Source organism: Mus caroli, chromosome 4 (genome assembly GCF_900094665.2).
Source record: "Mus caroli chromosome 4, CAROLI_EIJ_v1.1, whole genome shotgun sequence".
NCBI classification, from domain to species: domain Eukaryota; kingdom Metazoa; phylum Chordata; class Mammalia; order Rodentia; family Muridae; genus Mus; species Mus caroli.
Genome location: NC_034573.1, coordinates 124777870 through 124794350, shown reverse-complemented (window position 1 = coordinate 124794350; position 16481 = coordinate 124777870). Strand labels below are relative to the sequence as shown.

General features: G+C 52.0%; 1 protein-coding gene across 1 annotated transcript in view; it reads right to left on the bottom strand.

The window, feature by feature from the left end:
* Positions 1-7052, bottom strand: part of Runx3 (RUNX family transcription factor 3) — a 56616-nt gene extending 49564 nt beyond the window's left edge. Inside the window, exon 1 of the mRNA XM_021160578.2 lies at positions 6939-7052. Within this exon, the coding sequence (XP_021016237.1) occupies positions 6939-6996 (58 nt within the window). The 5' untranslated portion in view covers positions 6997-7052. The remainder of the gene's footprint in view (positions 1-6938) is intronic.
* Positions 7053-16481: the final 9429 nt, after the last annotated feature.

The window sequence follows — 16481 nt, the reverse complement described above, 5'->3', positions numbered from 1 at the left end:
TCTCTCTGACTATCTCTTATTCTTCCTCTCTCCCTCTCTCTTCCTCTTTGTCTGTCTTCCTCTGTTTTTCTCTGACTCTCTCTGTCACTCTCCCTCTCTTCCCCTCTCTTTCCCCCATTCTCTGTCTGTCTCTGTTTCTGTCTCTCTCTGTGTCTCATTCTTCCTCTCCTCTCTCTTCCACTCTGTCTGCCTGTCTCTCTTAGTCTGTCTGTCTGTCTTTGTCTGACTCTATCTCTGTTATTCTCCCTCTTGCCCCCTCTTTTTCCCTTTCTCTGCCTGTCTCTGTCTCTCTCTCATTTTTTGAGACAGTTTTAAATATCTCAGGCTGACTGAACTTGCCGTTAGAGGGGAGCGATGACCTTAAATGCTTGATCCCCCTGCCTCCATCTCCCGGGTGATAAGAATTATAGGCACGTTCCACTTGATGCAGTGCTGAGAATCAAACCCAGACCTCACACACAGTAAGCAAGCACTCTACCAACTGAGCCACGTTCCTAGCCCCAGCTCCCTCCAAACAATGGGTAAAATTGAGGGTCGAGGGAGCCAAGCTGCTAAGTAGCTTCAAGCCATGAGCCCTGAACTAAGTGCAAGGTGAGCAGCAACTTCCCCAGAGGTCGAGGAAAAAAAAACCAAAACTGGTTCCCCTGGAGCTAAACCGAACCTTTCATAAGCCCGAGCCTCTCCTTGGGGCTCTCTTTCTTCATCTAAGAAACAAGGAGGGTGCTATCTTCTGCCCACTCCATCTTTCTCAGGAATAACTTCTTATTGAGGTACTGGTCTCAGTTCTTGTCCTGACTGCTGAAGGCGAGACCCGGTTTGTCCTGCCCTGTCTCTCCACTCCACCATGAGTAGCATCCAGGGCTCTTCTCCAGAGCTGCTGTTTCAAGGTCTTTGATGGCGCCCAGATAGGACACCCAAGCTCGGAAGCCTTTTTTTCCCTCTTTTCCTTCCTCCCTCCCTCCCTTCTCAGTAAATGACTCAAGCAGTCTGACAATAGCTCTGGGAACTGAGGCTCAGACTTCCAAGGTTCTGGTTTGTTGCAGATGATCTTGGAGAGACTTCCTGGTGAGTGAGTGATGGAGATGTAGGCCAGGCCGGGATGTAGCTCATCAAAAGCACACTTTACCTAGAATGCCCAGGGCTCTAAGTTTAATACACACACACACACACACACACACACACACACACACACACTCACACTCACAGGCACATACATATGCACATGCACATAAGCACACACACAGAAACACACATGACACACTAAGCATAGGTCTGCGGATGGCACAAAACCAGACATGTACACCAATCAGAATAGAAGGGCAGCTATAGCCATGTGATTTTTGACAAAGAAGCCAAAATGCACAATGCAACAAAGGTAGCATTTTTAACAGACAATGTTAGGAAGGTTGGGTTCCCCCAGGATGGAGAGCAAAGAGGGGTACTTAACCCTACCCTTCACAGGAAGAACTCCAAATGGGTCAAAGGATTTTTTTGAGGGCTTATTTACTTTTTCCTTATGTGTGAGGGTTTGGCATGGGCACTGCATGCATGCAGTGCCTGTGGAGGTCGGAAGAGGGTGCTAGACACCCTGGAACTGGAATTTTAGACGGTTGTGAGCCTCTGTGTGCAGGCTGGGAATCAAAGCTGTGCAGTCTAGAAGATGGCTCATCTCCCCAGCCCTGGGTCAAAGGTCTTCATGTCAGACCTGAGACTCTCTGTCGGAAGAAAACGTAAGGGAAACACTTCCAGATACAGGTTGCCTTTCTGAGTGGAATTCTCATTCAGGCAATTAAGGCCAACAACTGACAAACAGGACCTCTCGGGATGAAAGACCGAAGATAGAGCAAAAGGAGCGAGTCATACAGGCAACGGCTTACAGAATGGGAGAGCTGGTTTGCTTGCTCTGTACCTGACAAATTAGTATCTAGAATATACGAACAACAACAACATCAACAACAACAAAATGAGCAGACAATTCTCCAAAGATGAAATGCAAATGGGCAATAGATATTTGAAAACTGAGCGTCCCCAGAGTAAGACAATCAAAACCCATGCTGCATGCAACCCCCCCCCCCCAGGCATCAAGAAAGCAGCAAACTCTGGCCTGGCGAGGCACGAGGGAGCCCTTCTGTACTTCTGGTAAGAAGCTGATCTTGCTACTGTGCAAGTCAGTTAGAGGGTCTTCAAGAAACTAGAAATAGCTGGGTGTGGTGGCTCACACCTTTACTTCTGGGATTATGGAGGCAGAAGCGGGCAGATATCTTTAGTTTGAAGCCAGCCTTGTCTACATAGCAAGTTCCAGGTCAGCCATGACTGTGTAGTGAGATCCCGTCTCAAACCACAAACAAACCCTACAAATAGAATTTCCACACTGTCCAGTTATACTGCTCCTGGGCAGTCACTCAAAGGAACCCAGCGCAGCCATAGAGGACAAAGGAAAGTGTGTGTGTGTGTGTGTGTACTATATGCATGTATGTGTATATATGTATATATGTATGTGTATATATATATAATGGATTTTTTATTCATAAAGAAGAAATCAGACCCATCACACGCAGGAAGATGGAGCAGCTACAGACAATCACACTGAGCAAATTAATTCAGCTTTAGAAATATCAGTAGTATGTTTTCTCTCATTTGTGGGGCCTAGATTTTTATATAGATACCTACAGTCACGTATGCATAGATGACAAGAAAGTGGAAGTGAAACTGTCCAGGGGGCCAGAGGACTAAGTGGAGTGGGAGGGGCAGGGAGGGGGGATATGGAGAAATATACTCCAAATATAATATATGCATCCGTTGATTTTTTTAAAAAAAATTAACTTAAGAACTTTTACATTTAAAAATATTTGAAAAGAGAGGCTGCCAATGGCAGGTTCCTAGGAGTTGGGGTTATGAGCTGGCCTTCTGGATGCAGCACTGAACCCCAAGTTCAGGGTTGTCTCCCCACCTCTCAGAAAGTCAGGTCTGCCAGATGCTAGACTTCCTTCTCAGTTATTCCTCTCTTCTTGTCTTACAGAGTCTTCTGGAAGGTCATGTGTTCAGGCCCCTCCCCTTCAGGTAACCAAGCAAGCCCCAGCTTTGATGTGGCCACCTCAAGGCCCTTGCCATCAATGGGCCCACTATCTGACCTGCAGGGCCGCCAGGGGCTGCCGGTTGGCCATAGTGGGTGCGGATGAGGCCTGGATACACAGTCCCACTGTGTGGGGCCAACTCACCACACACCCAGACCCTGTGGGCAGTGAGGGGCTACTAGGAACTTCTTTCCAGCCTGGGGGGGGGTGGGGTGAGACAGGGTGGTTTGAGGAGATGGTTTGTAGGGAGGCCTTAGGAGCCACCATCAAAGAGGCCTGGTAGACACGGCGCCATGGTGGGTGGGGAAAGACTGGCGGTCACTCATCTCCCGCCAAGCTCAGTGGAGGAGAAGGCCATGGGGTCAAATGCTCAGGGTGAGCAGCCACCAGGATGGTCTGTCAGTGGGGGAGTCCTTGGGCTTTGAGATACTGGGTGCTACATCCCCCCAAATCTCCCTGTTGCTGGCTGCAGGCTAAAGCTTCGGGAAGAACATAGACCTCTGTTGCCATCCAAGGTGTCATCCAAGTCAGGCAATTTAGGCTAGACATGATGTGACCCATTTTGCCAGCACCCGGCTACCACACAGGAATGCCCATGCCCGAGAGCCCAGTTCCCGTTTCTCCCCAAGGTCTGAGCTGCCCATTGACCCCAGCCTCTGATCAGGGTTCTCTGTTCATCTGGTTTTGTCCATAGCCCCAGAAGGTTGGTGATACCACCATCTCCTGCAGAAGGGGAAACTGAGGCACAGGGTGGCGAAAGGATCTCCCCCATGTGAGCTAAAAGAGGCAGTATCTAGGCTTCAACTAGAAAGTCCAGTTCCAGAGTCTAAGCTTGGCAAGTTTTGTGCAAGTTTTGTGGAATGGCTGAATTAGCAAGCGAAAGCCATCTCTGCACAGGGTGCCCCTAAGTCTGCGTGCAAGCAGTGCCACCCACCTCTTCAGATCCCGAGGTTCTGTCTGTGAATGAGCAATGCCAGGGACCTGCAGCTTGGAGGTACCTTAATGCCAAGAAAGGCCTCGGGTTGCCAGTCCCCAACAGAGCTTAAGATGGCCCCTTGGCCCTCCATTCTCTCCTTGGCTTCTGTTGCAGGAGCGCCTTTCCTCCAAGGAAAACCATGGGGTGTCCTGGGCCCAGTGAAGGGCCTGATGCAAGGGTAGGATTGAGAAATCATGAAGGGGGCCTGGGTAGCTTCTGGAAGGTTCCACGCAAGCCCTGCCTGACTCTGAGAAAGCCCAGTTGCCTGTCCCCTGTTGCCTCCAGAGTCTCCACACTGTCAGTTGAGCATTGATGCCCAGAGGCAGGGAGGGCATGGAGAGACGGATGCCAGAGAAAACAGAGATGAAGTTATTCTCTTCTGATCTGGGGGGGGGGGCTCGGGGCTCCCCGACAGCTCAGGGGACCCACCCTGGGTGGGGTCAGGGACACACAGGGTTTGGAGTCAGCCTGTCCTCAAAGCACCAACTCTAACTCACACATCCTCATTTACCATGAAAGAATGGCACTCAGAGACATCAAGGGCCTTGCTTGGAGTCACACAGCACATGGGCATCGGTGACCACCAGAGGACTGAGCTTTCTGCCAGCACTGCCCAATTCATCGGCATGGATGAATTTTCAGATCTAAACCCAACACACACTGATTCCACAGTCTGGGTTGGGGATCTGGAACATGGCATTTTCAAGCTCTCTAGGAGTGGGGCTGGGGCCTTGCTGAGGGAGTGAGGAGGGTCGGCCGGTGTTCGGAGGAGGAAGGAGAGGGGAAGTGGAGAGACTGCAGGAGAGAGAGCCGGAACAGGGGATCTCTATTGCAACACTCCTAAGGTGGGGGATCCTGAGAACCAGTGTGTAGGAGCGCAGTGGTACAGGGGTTCATGACCTAAGCAGAAATCCAGGGGGTCCATCACCCCCGGCTGGAAACAATGATAACTTCCCCTCTGTTAGCAACCTTGAAACAACTTTTAGCATCTTTTTTCCACCATGACGGTGCCACTAAAGGAAACCACAGGTTGTGTTCGGAGGGTCATGGCAGATGACCCTTTATGTCTATCGTCAGCACTCCCCTCCCCACACCCGGAGTTATACTAGTTTTTCAATCCACAGGGAGGGCTGCTGTCACTCAGGTGTCTCCAGAGAGGCTCGAGGTCACAACTCACAAGCTGGTCTTAATACATTGGAAACTGATCCTGAGGCAGGAGCTGTGGGGGTTCTGAAATAGAGAGCTGAGCAAGGAGAGAGATAGGAGACAAGGGCAGGATATGCCTTTGGGATCTCCAGTCTGCCTGGTGATCCCAGCCTCCAGGTACCTTCCACCTGCGGACTAGGGACCAGCCACTCTGCCACATGACCTCTTTCCTCTTGGGCCAGAGCTGCTATGACCCCATCTTTGTCCTGCCTCCAGCTGCCGTGTCCAGGGCTTTGTGTCAGGACCCCCATCTAAGGCAGCCAGCACTAGCTAGCCCTGTCTTCTACGGTTCCTTTGTTTTAAGTTCAACTTCTCCATCTTGCTCACGGAGGGCAAATGGTTTTTATAAACTCTTATTTTCTTGCCGAGCAGTTACTTTGAACTAATCCCGAAGACTACAAAGGGTGTGTACGTAGTACAACTGCAGTGGTTGGATGTTACAGGACCCAGGGCAAACATTTGTCGCCAGCCACAGCCAGGTTTGGAGGAAACATCCCTTCTCTCGTGGCTCAACCACAATCAAAGCGCGCAACCTGCCTCAGGCTTCCCAGGTCTTCAGGAAAGAGACACACCTTATTCTTAGACTAGTTCTTGCCACACAGACCCAAAAGTGTCCCAAACCAAGTGCTGAGCATTGCCATGGTCACAGGTCACAGCTGACCATGGCAGACCTCTATGTCTTACCTGGCCACTTCAACTCAAAAAAGGTACTGTCTCCCAACCCTAGAATTCTAGAATATTCTCCAGAGGGACTAGTCCCCCTGTACAGCTCAGACAACAGAACACCACAGCTACAGGGAACTTGTCGGAGGCAGAGACGTTAGTGGCCTATATCGGGTCATTTGTTGAGGTTGGCACAGCTGTGTGGCTGAAGCTTGGGGGCCTGGGGTCCCCTGATCTCAGGTGACAGTCTTGTGGACTCCTGCTAAGGAGTAGGAAAGTGGCCAAGGTATGAGAAGCCAGCATAACTCAAAGGCCAGAGGCAGGGCAGGCCTCTCTGGGATTTAGCCTAAACCAGAGGCTTCACATCAGACATCTTGGCCTGATCCTTGCTGAGGGACACTTCACAAAGTTCTGAGTCCTTTTGTGCCACGAATAGAGACAAAAGCCACCTCCAAACACCTTCCTCTGTGGCCAGTACTTCAAACTTTCCAGGGGCAGGGTCTCCCACAGTATCTGCCCATGTTGAGCAGATTCTCATAGAGGCCTGTGGGTCCTTTCTCTACCCTTTGTTTCCACTGTCCTGAGAGTGTGCAGAGAACACTGGGGGTGCTCCTTAAGATCTTAAGGCCTGGGCAGAGCCCTGGCCCTGCTGGCTTCCCACAGGCCTCCCAGATACATCTGACCTTTGTCTGTTTGAGCCCTGGTCTGGGCAGATTATCCCCGGTGCCCTGTGGAGGAGGCAGGAACCGGAGAGCCATGCTCTTGCCTTGCTCTCTCCATCCCAGAACCTCTGAGGTCTATAGGTGGCCACTGCCACTGTCACAAGCTTGACCCAGCTGAGAATCAAAGTCACACCGCGACGCTGGAGACCACGGAGGCCACCAATCCCTCTCCCCACTTAAGTTCTCAGAGGCTAGCCACTGAGGTGGCCCAGAGCAGCAGATTAGAGACTCATGGTCTGAGAACATTACAGCTCCCCACCAGGGAGAGCTGAACAGATCCCCGCCTTCAGCACTTACCTCGTATGAAGGTTGGTGTATAGTTGGGGAAGGAGTCAAAGATGCTGTTGGAAGCCATGTCGCACACACGCTGACAGTGGCAAGGACTCGGCCTCAGGGGGTTGGGTTCGGACCCACTTGGTTGGCTGCTGTTTTGTTATATATATATTTTTTCAAGTTGCTTTCGAAAATAAAAAAAGGGGAGGTGTTGACTTTTTTTTTTTTTTTAAAGTTTGGTTTCTTTTTTTCTCCCCCTGCTGCTACAAAAAAAAAAAAAAAAAAAAAAAAAAAGAAGAGAAAGAAAAAAATGGGGAAAGAACGCGAGAGCGTCTGTGGGCGAGAGAGAAGAAAATCTCCAAGGAAAGAAAGTTTCGGTTTGTACCCAAGAATTTGGCTTCCCAGTCCCACAGGAATGTCTAGCCACAAATTTTCAACAGCACTATGTGCAGAGTATCATTAAATGGTGGGAAGGGGCTCTGGGCAGTCAGGGCGGAGGAGCCCGGGGCTGCAGCAGCGAGTCCAGACTCAGCAGCCTGGATGAATGAATGAATGAACGAGGCTCACCCTCCACGGAGCCCAGGCTGTGGCAGGGGCCAGGGTGGCCAGGGGGTGGGGACACCAGGAACCAACCAGCTCCTCACAGGGCCCTGGAGGCGGCGAGGGCCTGGCCTTGTGGTTCTGTGGTTGAGGGACCAGGCCTTCCCAGTGTCAACCCAATCTCACATCACAGGATGCAAGAAGCCAGCTCTCGGCCTAGGTCCATTGGCTAGGCCACTGTCACCTGGGCTGTGATGTCACGGCCCCTTAGAAGATCTTGTGGCTACACCCCCCCCCTCCTTTGGAGGCTGAAAGGAAAAGAATAAAAAGAGAGAGAGAAGGTAGGGTTTCTGTTTGTGGATCTGGCTTCACCGTGGAACCCAGGAAGCCGAGCTGGGAGCTGCTGTGGTTTGCAATGGCCCCGGAGACCCCGTCATAATGAAAGGCAGGGCTGACCTGCTGACTCTTCCCCAGGAGCCAAAGCTTGGTTCCCCCAGAGGATGGAGGACCCCTCCCCATGGCTGTCACTGCCCTGGGCTGCGGCTGACACCCTGCCATGCCCGTCACCACACTGCCAGGCAGAGCCATCCACATATGTGGCTGGGTGGCACTTCAGGGGGTTTTATGGGAGTTGGGATTTATGTACAAATTGGAAACACATGAGGTACAGCTGCTGTGGCCTGCCCACCAAGAAAGGCCTTGCTTGGGAAAGCTCTGTGGCATGGCGGGCGCTGGGACCTAGGACCGCCCCTCCTCCCTGCTGGAGCCTGAGGCCTGAGCTCACTGGTCCAGTGCCTTGGATGCCCTTGGGGTGTTACAGGCAGAGACCCTGAGCGTCCTGACTTTGCACTAGACAGGCCCCCTGCCGGGTGTGCCAAAGCTCAGAAAGGCTCAAAAGACAGGGATGACACCTTACTCTGCTTCTGTTATCTCAGAAATATGTCAGGTAAGGGACAAGGGGAGGGTGGCTTTTCCTTTTTTTTTTTAAAGATTTATTTATTTATATATAAGTACACTGTAGCTGTCTTCAGACACTCCAGAAGAGGGCGTCAGATCTCATTACGGATGGTTGTGAGCCACCATGTGGTTGCTGGGATTTGAACTCCAGACCTTCGGAAGAGCAGTCGGGTGCTCTTACCCACTGAGCAATCTCACCAGCCCTTTCATTTTTGCCTCAAGAGATCTTCCCTCCCAGTTCACGGGCCACACCACAGAGGCCAAGGCCATGCAGGCAGCCCAAGTTCTCACTCACAGCCTTCTAGAGCGAGATTAGAACTCCCACCGTCAGCTCCCCTACCCAGGCCTCAGTCAGGACACCATGGCAGCCTTCGCTGCCCTTGAAGCTGTCTTCAGACCTCAGAAAGATGCTCTGCAGCCTGGGCTCCATACCACCTCTCACCCAGAGAATCCAAGCCAGGGGCCAGGCCCCAGGACCGGCCTTGACTCAGGTCTAACACTTAGGGAGGACGGGCCTATTTAGGCCTCTTCTGCTTCTCAGTTAACCGGGATCTTCTGTCAGAAAGAAGTGTTTCATCTGAAGTTTAAGTCTGGTCTTCTGTACTGCTGAGGTCGGAGGGAGTTCCAACTGGTGGAGGTAGCTGAAGGGCTCTGGAGACACTTTTGGGTCCTGAAACTGCTAGGCACTGGGGCCTTCCACTTCCCTTCCCTGGGCCTCAGTTTGTATTCCTGTAAAATGGGGATAACACCTTGGTCGGTGGCAGAGCCTTGCTGACTGAGGGTTTGGCACATACTGGTTTCCTCGGTGGAGTCTCCGTGACGCAACAGGGCTCTGTTATGAGTAAGCCTGGCAGGGAACCAGCACGGTGGTGTAGGGAGAAGGCTGCTTTATTCCCACCAGTCAACTGGTCTGGCCTGGCCCTGGGTGTCAGGGTAGTGGTAGAGGGGACACCTGCTCTGGGGACTTTGGAGGAGTCTGGAGCCTGCAATATGAGACAGAGCAGAAAAGGACATGGCAGGAAGACCCCCCCCTTTTCTAGAAGTGGAAACTGAGCCCCCCCAACCCCAGGTAGACAGACTCATCCAAGCACCCCGAGTGAGTCAACGGGACCCTGCTCCCCGCTCCCAGCAGCGGCTGTTTCCACTGTGCCAACACCGCCCCCTCCGCTTTCTAACTTCTCACCCCACCCCACTGTTTTTTCCACATCTACGTGTGCCCCCCAAGCCCTTGTCATTTGATCACCTTGAGGGGTTCTCCCTTTCTGGAAACTGAGCCTAGACCCAGGAACTGGAGGGAGCCTAAGGGGCTTATGAAGGGGCTTAGGGGCTCATCCTGACCTCTGATCCTGAGCTGCTGTTTTCCTGTAAGGCAAGCCATTACTGGCGAATCCCAGGCAAGGTCCTCACCCACCTTTCCCTTTGAGAGATTTATAATTTCCACATGCAGGCATGGCGGGAGGGGGGGTGGATTCAGAGGCTAGAGCCAGCCGTACCTGAAGCCTGCTTTTGGTTCTAGGGTGCTGTGAGATCTTGCTTGAGACCTCATTCTTCTGAACCTGGTTTCCTGGACTATGTGGCCATCTGTGGTACTCCCGCCACCAACCTCTCATCCCCTGCCTCCCGAAGTTAGAGGAGCTAAAGAGAAAAAAAAAAAACCACCCATGAATAGAATCGACTCATAGTTGAAGCTCAGTTCCAACTCCCTCCCTCCCTCCCTCCCTCCTTCCCTCCATCCCTTTCTTCCTTCCTCCCTTGCCCCCTCCCTCCCTCCCTCCCTTCCTCCCACTGTGTGTATTGGTATGCATGTAGGTCTGTGCATAAGTCTGTGTGCATGCATGTGTGCATGTGTGCCTATGTGCCCGCAGAGGGCAGTCGTTACTTTGAGGTTCTCTTCCTCAGAGCCCGGAGCTGGAGTACGGCAAGTGATCTGGCCTGGCTGGCTGGTGGCCCCGGGGCCCTGCCCTGGGCACCTTCCTAGCTGTAGGATTACAATGTGCGCCACCACACTAAGCATTGTATTTGGACCCTCTAGGCAAACACTACGTACTAAGACAGCACTCACAGCCATACTTCTGGCGAAAATGACACAGCCCTTTTTTTCTTACAATGTGCTAAAAAAAAGTTCTTGGATCAGTTCAACAATAAACATAAAAAGGATCACAATAATTGTATCTACAAATAAAAGGCAATTATAAAATAGGATCTTAGAGCCTTAGCTTCACCCGTTTATTGACTCACTGTCGTTTTGGGTTATATCGTCTAGTTTTGTTTTTGAGATAAAAATTTTATTTTGGGACTGGAAAGATGGCTCAGCGGTTAAGAGCACTGACTGCTCTCCCAGAGGCCCTGAGTTCAAATCTCAGCAACCACATGATGGCTCACAACCATCTGTAATGGAATCTCATGCCCTCTTCTGGTTTCTGGTGTGTCTGAAGACAGCTACAGTGTACTCATATAAATAAAATAAATAAATCTTTTAATTTTTTTTAAATTTTGGTGGTTCAGACTGGACTCAAATTTATAATTTCCCTGCTTCAGCCTTCTGAGTAGCTATGTTGCCAGGCCTGGGGCAGCTTCAGTATTTTTCCTACCAGCTTGCCATTATCTTTTGAAGTGCTCAACCTAATTTTTGTAAAATCAGAGTATAGTGTTAGGCATCAGACCCCGGGGACTGATAGCACCCCGCTAGGGTGCGGACCAAGGAAAGAGGGAGATGGAGGGTGAGCACACAGAGAGCTGTGACCTCCATCAACAGGAGAGCCAAGCAGAAGCGAAAGGAGCCAGAGATGAGCAAGGCAGGATGACACCGTGGGCGCCAGGAAACCGTGCACGGGAGGCAGCAGTGAGAGACCATTCCTTTGGAAGTTCTCCTGTGGTGTACCTAGAGCTAGCTGGCAAGATACAGGAACACACGAGTGTGCGTGCATGAAACAACACACAACTCAGCCACGCCTGAGATGTCTCTAGCAGAAAAGAGCGAGAGCAGAACCAAGTGGAGGGGAACCTGCCCCTTAGCTAATGATGCTGTCACCACTCTCAGGGGTCGCTGGGAGAGAGTGTCCCCTAACCCACCACAGGGTAACCTGAAAGCTCAGGTGCTTCCTAGCAGTACCTAGGGCTGGAAAGGAAATTGTTCCTTAACCACGAACATATCTGGGACCTCTACCTGACTGGGCTGGGCTCCTCTGACTTGAGAATCCTGTCACTCAGGAGCTTTGGCGGCAGGTCTCAAAGGTGACCCCTCCCTGAGCTCTTGGCTCCTCCCTCTCCCCCCAGTCCCTTGCATTTGGCCTCACTTTCAGGAAGAAAAAGAGGAATCAGAGAAGCCAGTGCCACGCCTTGGCCTCCTGCTTTACATAGCAGCTGGAACTAGACAGCCACAGATTTGAGCTAAACCCTGGGCCTGAGTTCAGATTATGTTTCCACCAGCAAGCCGTGCGCAAGAGAAGAGGTGCCATGTGATATGACCTGGCCAGAGGGTTCTGCTAGTGTCCAGGGCAGATATGTGCCTTTCCGCAAGGTGGTTGGTACTGTCCATTACAGAGCGCAGCCCTCTTGGGGATCAGGCTAACCAGGCCTGGCTGAGAGACCAGGAGCTGAGGGCCTGTTGCATATCCAAAGGCTTATCTTTTGAGAGGGACTCAGGACACTTCTCCCTTGCCGAGTGGTTTTATTGTCCTTTGTCCTTACTGCTGCTCTCTGTGGAGGGACGAAGGTGGACAAAGGAGGGACAAATGTTGGAGGCCAATGCCTCTCAGGTCAAGGTTGCAGAAGAGAGTATTGCCTGCCTGCATTCTCCGCTGTCACTCCCCACCCACCCTTGCCTCTCTTTCCTGTTGTTTTGAAAAGTTGTCTGTGTTGCCCCCCTCAAAGCCAAGCCCTCCCCTCCCCCACCTTCCTGCCTCGAGAGACCCTTCACCCCTTCACCGCCATCCCAGGGATGTCAGCTGTCACCTGTGACGGCTCAGAGTGTGCTGGCTATTTCCCAAGGAAGAAGTCTCCCCTCAGTCTCTCTCACCCTCAAGACCTTTCAGCAGTGGGCCTCAGCCTAAAGCTCTGACCCAACAGGGCTAGGATCAGTGTTCTCTGGAGAGAGGGACACCCAGGGACTGGCACTGGCTGAGCCAGGCAAGGGTACAGCCTTGCTACCACGGGTGATGGCTGCTGTCTCCCTCATCTCTAGCCATGCCCTTCAGCACGAACACTTCAACACCTGTTCCTTCTAGAGCAGGCTCTCAGTGCCAGGCTGCCGCCCCTCAGACAGGAAGTAAACTCGAGCTGACAGAGGTGAGGGCTCCGTGTATACCTTAGTTGACAGAAGTTAAACCAATGTTGGGTTGGGCCTCCATCCCATGCCACGTCCCCTAAAGTTCCAAAGAAAGATTGAAGAATGCAGACCATGTTAGAAGGGCGGCATTCTGACCTCCGACCCCCTGGCTCTGCCCCACCCCCTGGCTCTGCCCCACCCCCTGGCTCTGCCCCACCCCCTGGCTCTGCCCCACCCCCTGGCTCTGCCCCACCCCCTGGCTCTGCCCCACCNCACCCCCTGGCTCTGCCCCACCCCCTGGCTCTGCCCCACCTCCTGGCTCTGCACCCCCAGCCCCCACCTGGCTGTCCCCTCCCCGCCCCCCAGCCCCAGCTCAGTGTTGCCCATGCAGCTGTTGGGAGGGACTGTCCTCACCTGTATCCAGGGTATGTAAGTGACTCTGCTAGGTCATGAAGGCTGGGGAGGGGAGGCACTCTCAGGAGGGAACAATGGGTACAGGGCCAGGATGGCTCCTGCTCAGGAATGTCCGGAGAGCTCTGGGCATGTATATATGTACACACGCATGTGTAGAGGAAGGGCAGGCGGGAGGGGCATGAGGGTGACTCCTCAGCGGGCTCACCTACCCACAGCTCCCTCAACCCTTGTGGAGACAACGCCTAAGGTCCCCCAGACAAAATAGGCTGATTCAGGCAGATCTGGATGCTACATGGACCAGTCTGGGCTTGGGCCCTGATCCCTGAGATGCTGGTCAGTGGGAACCTCCCTCTTCATTCCTCCAAGGCCTGGGAGGCCTGCTCAGAGCTTTTCTCTGATTGGATGCCCTAGAAGGAAGAAAGAAACTTCAAACAACTGTCCTTTCTGCTTGTCACCTGACTGTCTTCTGGTTAGAACGATGTATTTTTTACATCAACGAACTCTACCAGGTCTTTGCCTCTGTGAGTGATATCTTCAAGGAGATCATACCTGGCTTGAAGTGGGCAAAGGAGGCCCCCCTACTCACAGAGGTGGCAACAGGGATTACCCTCATGAGGAGTCTAACCCTACAGGCTCTTGGCCTTGGCTGCTACCCACTCCCTCTGCCTGAGGTTTGCTTTGATGCTCTCACTGTGAAGCTGAAATAAGTGCTAAGAGGCTGTATGACCTTGCCCTTGATATTTTCCACGAACCTAAGGAGCTTCGAAGGGCCCCACAGAAATCAGCTCCCCAGATCTCGTAACAATCCTGCCACAGATAAAGGACAGAGCATTACAGACTGTCACGAGTCTGGGCTCAGAGCAGCAGAGCCAGAGGCCGCATTTGAGCCCAGAGAATCCACAGCACTGCCCCCTGACTCATTTCATGATGGAAAGAAAGAGACTCAGGGAACCTGGCAAATTAAACTCCCCATAGCTGGATAAGGAGCGGTGATTCGGACCTATGGGAGCCCCAGGACTGCAAATGCTTATGGGTGCTTTACAGAGCTGTGACTGTAGGTATTCCTAATAAATGTGTGTGTGTGTAGGGGGCATTACTACCCCTTCTCTCCCATTTTACTGAGGAGGTTGTAAAGCTCAGAGACATAAAGAAACCGACCTTCTGCTGCACAGCTGAGACTCTCTGTGGTGAAGGCCATGTTGGAACCACAGTAGCTGGGACCCCGCCCCATCTCACCCTCCCCCACCCTGACACCCAAGTTTCTCTGGCTGCTCCATTCCCAGCTTCCAGCCCCAACTTCCTTTCCATATGAGGGCCTGAGCCCAAGGAGAAGCCTTTTTTCTCTTCCCCCTCCTTCCCCTTTCAGTCATAATAGCTTGGTTTGCAGGGGTGCGCTGGCCGGCAAATTTGCTGACCCAGGCAAAAGGAGAGGGGCTGTCATTATGTGGTTGGGAAATGGTGGGGCATGGCGCATGCCACTGAGCTAGCATCCCAGGAATCCCAGCGGCCTTCCAGGACATGAGAAGATCAACTCCCAGCCAGGCCTGCGGCTTCCCCAACCTTGTGTTAGTCCCATGGACGCTCACTCGAAGCTTCTGTGAGGAGGAGGCAGTGCTGTGGGGTGAGAGGCTGGCCAGGGAGGCTACAGGTATGGCTGACACTTAAGGGAGCCAGGCACAGATGAGAGATTTTTCCCTAGGTCACACAGCTAAAGTCATGCCCCACCAGTGACTTGCTGGGTTACTCAGGGCCAGCACCACTGTCTTAGTTTGGGTCTCCATAAAGGCAGACTTTGAGTTTCAGAAGATGAAAGGAGTATATCTGGGGATTTGTCTCCATCTCTGGTGGTTGGAGGAGAAGGAGGAAGTGGGGAGGGATATAGGCAAGGGAAGGCAGCCGGCTCTATCCTGCTCGGGCCTCAGCCAGGTCGGGACCTCATGGAACACAATGCAGAGCTGCTGGAGGGGAGATGTACCCACCATTTCCCAGCGCTGTCTCTGAGCAGTGCTCTCAGAATGTTTGTTCTCAGGCCACCATTCTTGCTGTTCTCCCCAGGGATCAGGTACCCAGCCTGAGAACCTCCCCAGGACAAGCCAGGATGCCATGTGTGGTGAGCAGGAATTGACTGTCACGTGCATCTTCTCCACTGTTCTCCCACCTCTGACTTCCACACTGTCAGGGAAGCAGGCAGATCTCTGTGAGCTTGAGGCCAGCCTGGTCTACAGAGTGAATTCCAGGCCAGCCAGGACTACACAGTGAAATGCTGTTAAAAAAACAAAACAGCTAGGCGTGGTGGCACACGCCTTTGATCCCAGCACTCGGGAGGCAAACGCAGGCAGATTTCTGAGTTCGAGGCCAGCCTGGTCTACAAAGTGAGTTCCAGGACAGCCAGGGCTATACAGAGAAACCCTGTCTCAAAAAACAAAACAAAACAAAACAAAACAAAACAAAACAAAACAAAACAAAACAAAACAAAACCTCAAACAAAACCAAAACCAAAAAACACAACAAACAAAATCTACTAGGTTCATGCCTGAGATTTCCCAGTTCCATTTGAAAGTCAGCCTGGCTTACAAATAATATTTCTGGATCGTGTGGACTCTAAGGGTCTCTGTCTATCTGTTTGTCTGTCCATCTCTGTCTGTGTGTGTCTGTCTCTGTCTCTCTTCTGTGTCTCTCTCTGTCTCTCTCTCCATCTCTGTCTCTGTCTCTGACTCTGTCTCTCTCTCTCTCTCTCTCTTTCTGTTCCTCTCTGTATGTATGTGTGATTCTAGAATATTCTTTTGAAATAGTGCATAGGACCTGGGATTTAGAGTTTCTTCCTGGATAGTTTGGCTGGGTATAGAAATAGCCCTTGAAGTCAAGTTTTCTCTGTGCTTTGAGGATTCTCCACGCCCTCTCTGTCCCTGCACTGTTGTAGTGAGTCTGGAGACATTCTGATTCTTCTGTCTTGCGAGGCTGAGTGAGGAATGACCAGGATGAGTGGAAATGCCAGATCCTCTCTTCAGAGGTCTGTTAGGTGAGCAAAAACCTCAGCTCTCTACTCTCTTGTGAATGGCTCTGCCTGCCTCTCTCCCCAAGTCAGGTCCTAGCTCACCCTCTAATCTTCTCCCCAACCCCCATGCCCCAGTGCCTGCTGGTGAAACCTTCCAAATCACAATCTTGCTTTTTGACTCTGTGGATGGCACCCAGGGCCTGGAACATGCTATGCACATGCTCTATCATAGAGTCACATTCTATCCTCATGTCACTTCTTACTCCCACATCAGCAGTTGGTTCTTCATCTCTCTCTTTCTCAGGTAAGTAGAGTCAGCAGAGCCTGCCTCAGTTTCTACAACATCCTGCTTTCTGAAAAAAGGCTTGCCCTCCCCTTACTGGCACAACTGGCT